At 42.0% G+C, this 12,500-nt stretch overlaps 1 protein-coding gene across 1 annotated transcript in view; it reads right to left on the reverse strand.

The window, feature by feature from the left end:
- Positions 1-7,136: 7,136 nt before the first annotated feature.
- Positions 7,137-12,500, reverse strand: part of fmnl1b (formin-like 1b) — a 37,831-nt gene continuing 32,467 nt past the window's right edge. The window contains exons 21-26 of the mRNA XM_030770281.1: positions 11,443-11,572; positions 11,106-11,269; positions 10,548-10,649; positions 9,158-9,268; positions 8,587-8,701; positions 7,137-7,237 (exon numbers count right to left, since the gene is read on the reverse strand). Coding sequence (XP_030626141.1) covers positions 7,137-7,237; positions 8,587-8,701; positions 9,158-9,268; positions 10,548-10,649; positions 11,106-11,269; positions 11,443-11,572 — 723 coding nt within the window. The remainder of the gene's footprint in view (positions 7,238-8,586; positions 8,702-9,157; positions 9,269-10,547; positions 10,650-11,105; positions 11,270-11,442; positions 11,573-12,500) is intronic.

Consider the following 12,500-nt stretch of genomic DNA (forward strand, 5'->3'; position numbering starts at 1 on the left):
AAACGAGAAAGGAAAAGTGAAACGAAATGTTAACCACAGACACGTATTTCTTCCTAACCGAGAGAACACATAAAGAAAGAAGGATGCATGAAAGCTAGAGAACCAAACCATGACCAAACGAACAAATACGATATGGACCAAAAAACGCAAATATGTAAGTAAGAGAACAGAATGAGGAACAAGCAGAGAGGAAAGGGGAAACCAAAGACAGGGTAAGAAAAAGAAAGGGGGGGGGTGCGGGGTGTAGAAGACCCCAGAGTCTACTGTCGAAAAAGTCTTATCTGCCTGGGCAGCTGCAGCAAAGCTCTGCAGATAAGACTTTACTCCAAGTCAGTCCAAAGAGTACAAAACCCTGAGGGGGAAGAGAGAGGGAGGGACAGAGAGAGAGAGAGAGAGAGAGAGAGAGAGAGAGAGAGAGAGGGAAATCAGCAGAATTTGGTTCCTCTCCAGTTAGCATATGGGTCGACCAGTTCCAGAGCCTGTCTGTTTCCCACTGGGATGATCTTTGGGACATTAGCTAACACTGACACACTGAGCCAACCGGATCACAGCAGTCCACTGGGTGTGGTGGACTCTTCAGTTATTCAAGGACAATCTAGCACTTCAAAATAAAAGAAGAACTGAGCCGATATCTTAATTAGTGCTACAGAGACGTGAGTGTAATCGTTCCTTTTAAGAGTTGGTCCATTTCTAGTACCAAGGGAGCTGAGAGGAGAACATTTCAGCGAGGGGAAGGGTCTTAGAATTGTTTTAAAAAACAGCACGGTCAGTATAAAAAGATAAACAAACAAAAAAACAAACAAACAAAAACCCTAACTTCCCAACCTACACAAAAGCCATTGTGACCAACCACGTAATCGGTGACTGAGACTATAAACCCAATTAGAGACGCATATGTACACCTTCATCAGACCACTCCATTCTGTGTTTTCTGTGACGTGAACTGTACTCTAAAATGGCTGCCTGTGAGCCCTTGTGCGCACACACTTCCTGTCAGTGCAGAGTGCAGTGGAATTATTGTATTGCCTTCTTACATTCTCAGGAGGGAGAGAGAGAGAGAGAGAGAGAGAGAGAGAGAGAGAGAGAGAGAGAGAGTGAGCGCAGGGGCACTGTTGTCAGCTTCTCCTCTCTGTGGATGTATGGATTAAGGCTGTCTAGGTGCTGTTGTCACGGATACATTTCAGTAAAAGGTGTTTCCTAGCGACTGGATTGACTAATGGATTTGAACTCAGACCAGGAGGATTAGCCAATCACATGCCAAACAGAGGTGTCAGTCAAATTCAGATTTCAGACTTATAAAAACACAGTTCTGCCAGAATTTCCTAGACCAGACCAGTTCAAATGAGGGCACACACACATTTTTGTGTGTGTGTGTGTGTGTGTGTGTATTTTCTGTTGCCCTGCATCGTAAGCTCTCTTCACCCTAACCATATTTGGACGCCGAGCCGCGAGTCTTTCGCCATGCTCGTCCACTGCAATTATTTGATCCAAGCCTCAGCTTTCAGCATTCTTCTGTAGACATTTCTCATGCTTGTCATGTCGTTCACAGAGCTGCAAGCAAACAAACTTATGTTACTGTCATCATGTCACTGGGATGAACTACTAACATGTAGAACCAAGAAATACCATCACGCAACTCTGAGATCTCCTGACCCCCGCTATCCAAAGCCGGAGCCTCTTCGTGTCAGAGGTTCTTCTGCTTTCTTCTAGTTCTTCCTCCTATTTTTTGAAAGAGAGATAGCGACAGACAGAGAGAGCGAGACAGGCAGACAGACAGACAGATAGATAGATAGATAGATAGATAGATAGATAGATAGATAGACAGATAGAGAAAGAGAGAGAGATTTTGTTGTGCGTTTTGAGGAGGGAACCCTCAAAGGGGTGTGTCTCTACCTCATCAATCTGACTGTTGCTAACACCAGACTGTGAGTCTTTGTTCTGAGTCAAAGGTCTGGGTAATTTGGGAGCACTGAAATACAACACACACGTCACGCACAGCAAACTGCCCTCACCAAGACTCCCGGCGTAGCAGGAGGCCTGAACCGTAAATCTGGTAGACTCTTTGGGGCTCCATTCTGGTGGCTGGTTCCTGACCGTTTGGGTCAGTGAGACCGTGGACATGACGACGGCCATGACCGCTGTGTCTGGGCTTACGGTGGACAGCCGGCAGAGGGGATATCTGTCTCATGAAAGGCCACAGCGTTTGCTAGCCATCGTGACAGGGCTAGCAGACGTAAGTAGCGCGTGACTGTGTGAGCGCTGGAGTGTTTATTGTCTCTGAGGTGCCGCTGAAAAACTTCTGTAACATGAGCCTGATTAAGGGAGAGTAATTCAGACATGTTGCTGTGTGGTTTCCCTTCACCCTCCACGCTGAACTTATTCTGTGATTATGAAGAGCCATGAGAGGCAGTCATCTGGAAGAAGATTGATTCTGCCTGGAGTTATGTGTATAACACTCAGCAGTTTTTATCCTTTAAATAAGCCTGTCAGAGAGAAAGAGAACAAACTCAACAGGATCACTTACAAATATTACTGAACTCTGACAAGTCAAAAATGGCTAAGCTGGGGTAAACTATACAGTCATAATGATCAAAAGGATATAACTTGGTTTAAAAGACGTTAATATGTAGAAGTTACATGAAATGGGATTCTCTCATAAAATATGCGAAACAGCATTTTGACGTCGCTTGTGAAAAAGCTGAAAAGCTCAAAGATCTTAAAAAAAAAAAAAAAAAAAAAACGACTCTCAGAGCTGTCAAAAGCTAACTCTGCATCGTTCAGGCCTCTCTGATCCTAGGCTTCCCTGAGAACGACTTCTCCTCTGATAGACCAGGTTCAGTGCGTCTGAGTTGATCACACACACTATGTGTTCGTGTCTCAGTCCCCCACTGCCTGTGTTAGGTTACCTTACATTCAGCATCTCGCTCTCTTGAAGAAACTAGCACATAGCAGTTTGCCTGCAGTACTAGCAGGGCTTAAAATGATGTCAGCATCTGTTTTGGTTGCTGGATGATTCAGAGGCATGAGAAATACAGAACTTATTTCAATCATCTAAGTTCCTTATTAGTATCTTTTTAAATATAATTGACCCAGAACTGTTTTGCCCGACGGAGCTCCCCTCTGTGGTCAGGGTGAGGAACTGCGGAGTGAACTTGAGAATTTATATGGACATTTGAACATTTTTTAAAGAAAATATTCAATATAAACATTGTATCAAAAATATTTTTTATTGCGCTTTATACACATGAACACATTTACATTTGATTTTTTTATTTTCACTTCATACCTACCTTCACTCATTGCATCCATATTCTCTCTCTTTCTCTCTCTCTCTCTCTCTTTCTCTCTCTCTCTTTCTCTTCTTTTACCTTTGGCAAGGGCCACATGTCTTGAAAGTTCAGATGAGGTCACCATCATCTCTTTTTATGGAAAGATGGTACCACTGACATTTAGAACAACTTCATATATCTCACACGGGGAAGACTGGCGTCTAATACGTTATGACACTGCGTCGGAATTACTTTGTCAACAAGAAAACAAAATACAGTACCTTCAAAACAAATAAGACTTTTTTTTGTTTGTTTTGGAAAAGTACAGATACTTTCATGCACTGAAATGGACTTCTCTTGTTTTTTTTTTTTTGCTTTTTTTTTTTTTGTATTTTGCCTTCCTACTGTTAGCACAAATCTGGGATTAACCAACCCTGAGGCAGGATCTGTCTGGAACAGGTCCTGCTGACCAGCACATTCTGACACCACTGTTTATCTGTTTAACCAGTGAGGAGAGGAAAGAGAAAGAGTCCAGTTTATAGTCTGTGTGAGGAGTCAGTCAGAGTAACTCAGCCATCTCTAGCACAAAGACTGACACCCTTTTCCTCTGCCTGGGTCCTCTCCTGAGCTGTCCTCTTTCCCTGCCCTGTTTAGGATGAGCCAAAAGAGGGATCTGAGAGAAACTCAAATTTTTGTCCTGAACACGACAAACGCGTCTCTCAGCGCGGGCGACAAGGAATCTGAGGACCTGAGGGTTAATCACTGTAAATCCCACAACCAGAGTATTTTCACAGTTTAGCAGTACCGGTTTAACCAGTTCACCAGTTCACAAATAAGTATGTGACGTTTGCAGATCTACAGCTGGTAGCTTAGCTCAGTTTCCAAAGGCACTGAAAAAGAAGGTGTATGTACTGAAATGTGTACCTGGATACACATAACAGTATTATAGAAAAACACAGGAGTCAGGTCGTGCTAACGCCATATTGGCCTGAAATACATTCACATATCCCCCCCCAAAAATGTCACAGTAGTGTGATGGACATAGTTGACAGTCTGGTTGTGCGGTCTGATTATGCTGTTCAGAGCCAAGGCCAGAGGGTGAAATGATAAACTGCAGACGGATCTAGTGATGGTGGATATGACACGTAGGTTACGAGCTTTGAAAACAGATCATTGCTAGCATTACCGCATAAGCTGAGTACATGCAATGAGAAATCTATAGCTGTAAAAATAGGATATCGTAGCACAAGATAAACAAGAACATAGGTCTAACTAGCTACATTTTAAATTTAAACTGATACTACCCAAGGTGTGCTTAAAAAAGGAAGCATATGAAATAATCATTGATCTAAAGGAGAGACTTATATATTTGTTACATAATCAATTACTTTTTTTTTATGTTTTTATATTTAAGAGATGGCAGAGTTACATAGAGTATGATGACTAATATTGAGATAGTATTATAAAATACAAATGTATGCTGAACATATCTAATTAGGCTACTGTTCTGCTGCATTGAGTTCACATTTGACTTCTTATTAGAAAAAAATTCTAATCATTAAAATTCAAATCATATTCTTGTTCTGAGAGACGATGAGTCTTTTCCTAAAATCTTACCAAAACATTTCTAATACTTTTCAACATTATTTGTGTTAGAAAGATTCCACATGTTTATAATCATACATATTTTCTGCGTTGTACGTGACTCTTTCAGTCTAACGATGCACATATCTAATCACACTCTGCGTGAAGGTGAAAACTGCAGCACTTTGAAAAAGGAGACACGTTGGATTGCCTCAATGAAATTATTCTAACAAATGAATGACAAGACATTGTGGATATTGGATGATGACTTGGCTGACTGATTGATTGATTGATTGATTGGTTGATTGATTGATTGATTGACTGATTGTCATATACCCTTTAATTTATGCGTTCCCAATAAGCATCTTCCCACATGTCCATCATTTGGGGAAAACTGCACAATGTAAAGCTAAAAAGGTTTTCTTTTTGTGATTCACCGATGAGTTAGCTGCGGCTTTACTCTACAGTATTCCGTTAAAAAACGATCAGATGTGGTGGGATACACAGATGTATAGATTTCATGACCTCATCTCTGAGGCTTGGGTTCTATAAGAGACACCTTCCCAACACTGATATAGATATTGAAGAGCACAATCCAGACATGTCCAATAATGTCTCTCCTCTGTTATGTTCTGTATAGAGAGAACTTGCAGGTTTGTGTGTGTGTAGTGATGGAGAATCAGAAATGTGTGGTGGTTTTTGAGCAAATGTGAGGGAGAAGGTGGAAATCTATGTACACACGTCAGTGTGAACAAAACAAATCAAACAAATAAACAAACAAAACAATATATATATATATAGATATATATATAGTATAACTGTACATTGACTGTATTAACTCAGATATGTTCATTTAGTGACTTTTTATGTCCATTTTTTTTAAACAAGAGGAAGAATATTAGTTCCAAGCTGCATGCACAGCGTATGCATAGACTCTGCATGCAGAAACTCGATGCCTCCTTCCAGTTCTCTGTCTCTGAGTGTAAGATAGGTTGAATATTGTACAGGGAAACTTTTTTTTTTTTTGGGTTAACTATAGTGCTGTATGTGTAGTTGGGCTATGCCGAGTCCAATGTAACTGTTGTCTGTACTATCGTAACTAAACAAATTGTTTGAAGATACTGTAAACTAATCGAGTAATGGTCTAACTGTGAGCAATGTTGCCGTCTTCAGTCGGAATGGCTCACGAACGTTAAAACAACGTTCAGAAAGTTTACGAAACTATCCAAGATGTTGTGTGTGCGTGTGTGCGTGTGTGTGTGTGTGTATGTAAAGACAGGTAAATCTCTAACAGTTTGAATGCTAGATATGACAGTTAGTTATATGATATCTCTGTAAGAAACATGATGCTGCTTTTGTGAGAAGAGTCTTCACCCAGAGACTGTTGGTTTTGTATATTCCTGTTGTGATTATGTGACTATTAAAGTGATTCTCTTGTACGACTGTGTCTATGACTTTCAGTGGAACGTGTGTGTGTGTTTGCATAGTCACTTTCCATACAGACCAATACGACAGTCAGTATAAAATCTTTATTAGCTCAGATCAGTATAGAAACACAACCAGGGAAGTTATTGATACACAAGTCATATTAAAAATAGTCTTACTAATATTCAATTAATTCACATTATAGACATTTTAGAACGGTTATAGCCCCATTAGAGGCTTAATCAGATATTTTCAACACAAGCACATATCCAGTCTTTTTTTTTTTATGAACTACAATTTGTAACTCAGCCCATATCTGATTATTAAAATGCATCAATCATTAGAAAAAATCTGTTCTATTGTGAGCAATCTCTAGTTCTAGAATGTGTGTTGTCTACTAAGTGAACAAAAATTAGAATGTTCTCTAGAGTTTTTTTTTTTAGAACATCGTACATGACGTTTTTGCCCGCCCTGACATGGTTCCTTTCTTTGAGAACTGTTTGTCGAGCACAAAGACATAGAAGCTCAGTCTGATGTAGTGAGTGATTTTCAGGCTTTTGTTGTATGTCTTTTGTTCTGCACTGTCTGGACAGAGTATTAGTACACACAATTCCACAGGCTCCCAGTGGCTGATAGATTTTCTTTGCTAGTAACAGTTCAAACCTTCCAAACTTTTCGAACAGTCAAAGTGACCTGAGGTCAGCTCTAAGTGGCTCTGTCTGTTTAATCCGTTGAGGAGGATTTAGAGACAAGCTGGTAACACTCACTTTGTCGAGCAAAACTTTTACCTGAGCAATGTATAGGCTTGTCTGTGTGTGTGTGTGTGTGTGTGTGTGTGTGTGTGCGTGTGTGTGTGTATCACAGGGAGATGTCTGAGGACACTTGTAACTGTTGAGCGGGTTTCCACTTGGCGCTGCGTCTCCCTCCATCTGCTCTTATGTATGGCTGATTCCTCAAACCTGCACACACAGCACAGACAGAGAAACACACAGGTATACACATGAACTGAACAAGTCCACAAAGCCGGAGCCAGAGAAACACACAGATATATACATGAACTGAACAAATCCACAGAGCCGGAGCCAGACAGAGGTGCAGACAAACAACAGAGAAAGGCGGCGTGATGTCTCGAGAGGCAAGGACAGAGAGAGACAGAGAGAGAGAGAGAGAGAGAGAGAGAGAGAGAGCGAGAGAAAGGAAGAAATATTTAAAGAGAGAGCGAGAGAGAGAGAGAGAGCGAGAGAGAGAGAGAGAGAGTAAGAGAGAGAGAGAGAGAGAGAGAGAGAGCGAGAGCAAGAGAGAGAGAGAGAGCGAGAGCAAGGAAGAAATATTTAGAGAGAAAGAGAGAGAGAGAGAAAGAAAGAGAGAGAGAGAGAGCGCGCGCGAGAGAGAGAGAGAGAGAGAAAGGAAGAAATATTTAGAGAGAGAGAGAGACACAGAATGATTGTGTGTTACCTTCAGAGAGAGGAGGAGGGGAGAAGGAGAGAGGGGGAGTGAAAGAGAGAAAACTCTCTGTGGGGATGAGTAAGATACAGCTATTAAAAGAGAGATGCCGCAGGGGAAAAGAAGAGGAGAGGGAGAAAAAGTGGCGTGAAGGAGAGATACTTTAAGTGGGATGAGATAAAGCAATGGGGAGAGAGGGAATGAGGGAGAGAGAGAAAGAAAGAGAGAGAGAGAGAGAGAAAGAAAGAGAGATAGAGCGATACCTCAGGAGAAAAGAAAAGAAGAAAAAAGAGAAACAGCGTTGTTAGGTCAGGCTTTCATCGCTGTAGCCAGAGTCACAGAGTAAACGAGAAGAACGCTTCCCTGAACGAGCAGTGAACGGAACCGTCTTCAGAGCTGTGAGAAAAAAAAAAAGAGAGAGAGAGAGAGAGAGAGAGAGGGAGAGAAATCACACAACAGTGCAGGACAACTGTCAGGAGAGGATGAGTAGAATAAAAGACAGACGAGAGAGAGAGAGAATTCATAGAGAAGAGAGGAAACGGGAGGAACAGAAGATGAACAGACCTCAGAGACACAAACAGACGCAGAGAGGAGGAGATAAACAAACAAGAATAGACGGAGTCTCGACAGTGAGGAACCAGAAACACGCTGACCTGAGAGTTAGTGTTACCCCACTGTAAGTTTGGTCAGGCAAGTTATGCATCACATATACAGATTCTCCATTGTTCTTCAGACAAACCCACAAATGGAGTTGTCAAATGTAGCTATTCTGTAGCCATTAAACGTATGGGACTAGGATAAGGTAAAAGCAACATCTGTTGGGTAGGGGATGACCTTTGACCTCTGACACCCTGTAACCTCTGACCTGTGATGATGTCCTCGATGGCCCCGTCTTTGCCTTCCCGGACCAGTGGGGTCATCTGTCTCCGTTTCAGCTCGGCGATCAGATCTACCTGAGGCGGCCGAGTCGTTGTGGGCGACTGGTAGAAGAGGGGAGGGGTCAGAATGCCAGCCAATAAACACGGAGCACATGAGCAAAGGGGTGGGGTTTGTGGTTTTTTAAGACTTGTCATAGATGTTTGAAATCCTAGTATCGTGTCTCAGCAGTTACAAAGGACAACCACGGGTAATCATGATGTATACAGGTATATATGTATATATAGCATTATAATTAGGGTTTCGAACTGAAGTAAAATCCCTCAGTTCAGTTTAGTTCAGTCCAGCTGAATTCACATAAGCTGAACTGAGTTCAAAGGTGCTGCTTTATATGTCTGTGTCACCAGAGATATTTCCAAAGGAGCTGCAGTTATGCAGATATCCTCTGACAGCAACACGATTAATGCAGTTAAATTAAAGGGCTGTTAATAGAGACAGTAAAATAAAACACAAAGAGATGAGCATTGGCGTGATCTGTCATTGGACGGTCAGGGCTCTACCTTTTCTCCCATTGGTTGATTCCTGGGGCTGTCTGGAGAGGGCATGTCCTTTCCCTCCTCAAGGATTATGGCATCGTTCTTTTTCTTCAGTTCATTCTCCATTTCAGCTAACTACAGAGAGATAGAGAGAGAGAGAGAGAGAGAGAGGGAGAGAGAGAGAAAGAGAGTGAGAGAGGGAGAGAGGGAGAGAGGGAGAGAGAGAGAGGGAGAGAGAGAGAGAGAGAGGGAGAGAGAGAGAGGGAGAGAGAGAGAGAGAGAGAGAGAGGGAGAAGGAGAGAGAGAGAGAGAGAGAGGGGAGAGGGAGAGGGAGAGCGAGAGAGAGAAAGAGAGAGAGAGAGAGAGGGAGAGGGAGAGAGAGAGAGAGAGAGAGAGAGAGAGAGAGAGAGAGAGACATGGAAATATGGAGAGGAAGAAACCACTAAATAAAGCAGAAAAAGGGAGTGGTCTAATATCTGTTCAGTTCAAAATAATGTTCAGATATAATAACAGCTTATGGGGCCTTTATGTTATACTATGTAATAATATTTATCAGGGCCAGGATACAGAGACCAGTTCACACTGTGGCACAAATCATTTTCTACTAAGCCTTAATCATATAACAAAACTACACATTAACCACCACTCACACACACACACACACACACACACACACACACACACAGACACACACACACAGACACACACAGCCTGCAGCTTGTGTTTTATGACAAGTCTGTTAATAATGTCACTTTGACTTTGACTAATGGGACTGAAACACTTTTGTGTAGTTAACACTGTCTGCTTAGTTCATTTAAAATTCATACCTGAGTCATTACAGTCAGTAGATAGGTAAGATAAACAGTTAAGTTATCTGTGATGACACACAGGCGAGTTAGGCTTGAGTTAGATGGGTCCCAGTCAATGTTTCAGTCTAAGGTAGAGATTCTCTCTCTCTCCTCTTAGGAATTAAAGGCTGGGGTTGCTAAGCTCTTTGCTGCTGGCATAGACCAGAGTGTCCAACAAAGAGAAGTCTGCTCATTATTCTGAGTCCATTTTTCTGTTCATTTTACTGGGGAGAAAGGAGATGAATGATCCAACGACTGGCTCATTCTGAACCATAAAACTGGTGAGCTAGTTTATTCACCAACCTCATGGCCCATTACTGAAATACACATGCTTGTGTGCAGAGATAATCACACACTGATTATGTATAACTTCATATTTTCCTCTGTATGATAATGTGTATAAAGACAATGACATGGGATATGAAATTATGAAATACAGACAATGATAATACTAAAAAAACCTCAGTGAAACCTCATTTCTCTCTCTCTCTCTCTCTCTCTCTCTCTCTCTCTCACACACACACACACACACACACACACACACACACACACTTTCTGTTTCTTACCTTGTAGGCTTTTATGAATCTGATGAACACAGGGAAGAACATGGAGGGGGGTGTAGATTTAGGATTCTCCCCAAAGTACTCCACCACTGACTCATATGCCTCCTACAGAATGAGAGAGAGAGAGAGAGAGAGAGAGAGAGAGAGAGATAGATAGATAGATTACAGACAGACACACGTACACACACACATACATACAGACATACAGACAGACACACATACAGACAAAATGCCAAATTATCTCTAGATGATGTACTTTATGTAGACTTGCACCTGATAACAACTCAAGAACACGACTATTGTGTCTAACATGTGTCTCGATATCTTTTTACAAGGCTTAGTTAACATGGTCAAGATCTGTATAGCGTGTTAGGGAGGCTGAAAAGAATTGAATTAAACTGAATTGAACTGAAATTGCAGAATGAACTGAGTCACTGTGTGTTAGCAGCAGTACTGCAGAGTGGAGCTGTCTCACTGTAGCTTTAATTAATCTGAGAATGGCTCAGCTGAATTAAATGAGCCTGGACTGAAAGGCTTTGTGGTAGAGTGAGGAGTCCAGACCTGAGCAGTCTTGCCGTCCTTGCCTAAAGACTCTAGCATGGTGCCATTACTGGACAGGAAGTCCCTGAGGACAGGACTGTCCTTCTGCTGCTGGAACTCCTTCAGGGTCACCTCCATGCCCTTCTCCAGGGAGCGTACATCCTGCAGGATGCTGTCCAAAGACACTACGGAGAGAGAGCAGTCATTGTGTGTGTGTGTGTGTGTGTGTGTGTGTGTGTTTTCACTTTCAGCATGTAACAGTGCAGATTTGCTCATAAAGTGCAAGTCACTGTGGACTGAGTGTGTGTGTATGTGTGTGTGTGTGTGTGTGTGTGTGTGTGAGCGTGTGCACATTTACCCAGTGCAGCCTTGTCCATAAAGTGAAGTTCAGTGTAAAAGCTGTGTAGCTGAGGGTATTTCTCCTTAATGATGCTGACGAGATAATGTAGAAGAGTCTGTTTGCGATCAGTTGATTTTGTGTCCAGGAGCTGAGAGAACAGACAACACTCAGACATGTGAGGACATCGGCCCTCTGAGGTCCTCATACAAACGTCACATCACCAGAGCATTGGACACCTCATGAGAGTGTAATTATACTCAAAGCAACACTGGAAAGTGAGGACCTAGCAGGAACTAAAATTCTTCCTATAAGTGTTGTCATGCTGGAATTTGGAATTCAAGGCAACACAGGAAAATGGGGACTTCGTTGGGGACATTGCTCAGCCCAACAAAATGGGGACTTATGTACAAAAGTTACTGCAGTAGAGACTGGAGTCTGTGTAAGAGTGTTACAGCACTGGAAAATGGGGAGGTCACAGGCATGTTACAGCACTAGAAACTGGAAACATTTCCCAACTGAAGCCGCCTACAACATCAGTAAACATGAGACTGCTTATATAACAGAGTTTACCTGCCACTAAAATATATCTGAAACGAGTTTCTTGCTTTGATACAGTGAAATAAAGTTTCATGTATGACAGTATTGAAACTGGTTGCACCATTCCTTTTGAGGCAGATACTGGACATGGCCAGCGTATTTTTAATAGAGCATCCTCATTAAAACATTGGGGTTAGGGTAGGAGAACTGCTCACCAATATCGGTATTTGCAATTGTTCTTATAGTTATGTGCATTTTAATATGTGAGGAGCACTGGTTTAGAGCAGGCATTCAATTTGGGCTCAGATCTGTGTTTGGGGTACTCTGATACACAATTTTCACAGACAACTGCCAGCCAATCAGAAACGAGTATTTTGTGGCCATGATATTAAAATGTTACATCACTGTAAACTGGGGACCTTCACAGGAATGTAAGAATGCTGGAAACTGGGCACCTCCAAAAATGTGATATGACTGAGATTCAGGAACTTTATAAAGAAGCTATCACACTTACTCTCTGGTCTCAACTAATTACCTCA

The sequence above is a fragment of the Chanos chanos genome, chromosome 3 (genome assembly GCF_902362185.1).
Source record: "Chanos chanos chromosome 3, fChaCha1.1, whole genome shotgun sequence".
In the NCBI taxonomy this organism is placed as follows: Eukaryota; Metazoa; Chordata; class Actinopteri; order Gonorynchiformes; family Chanidae; genus Chanos; species Chanos chanos.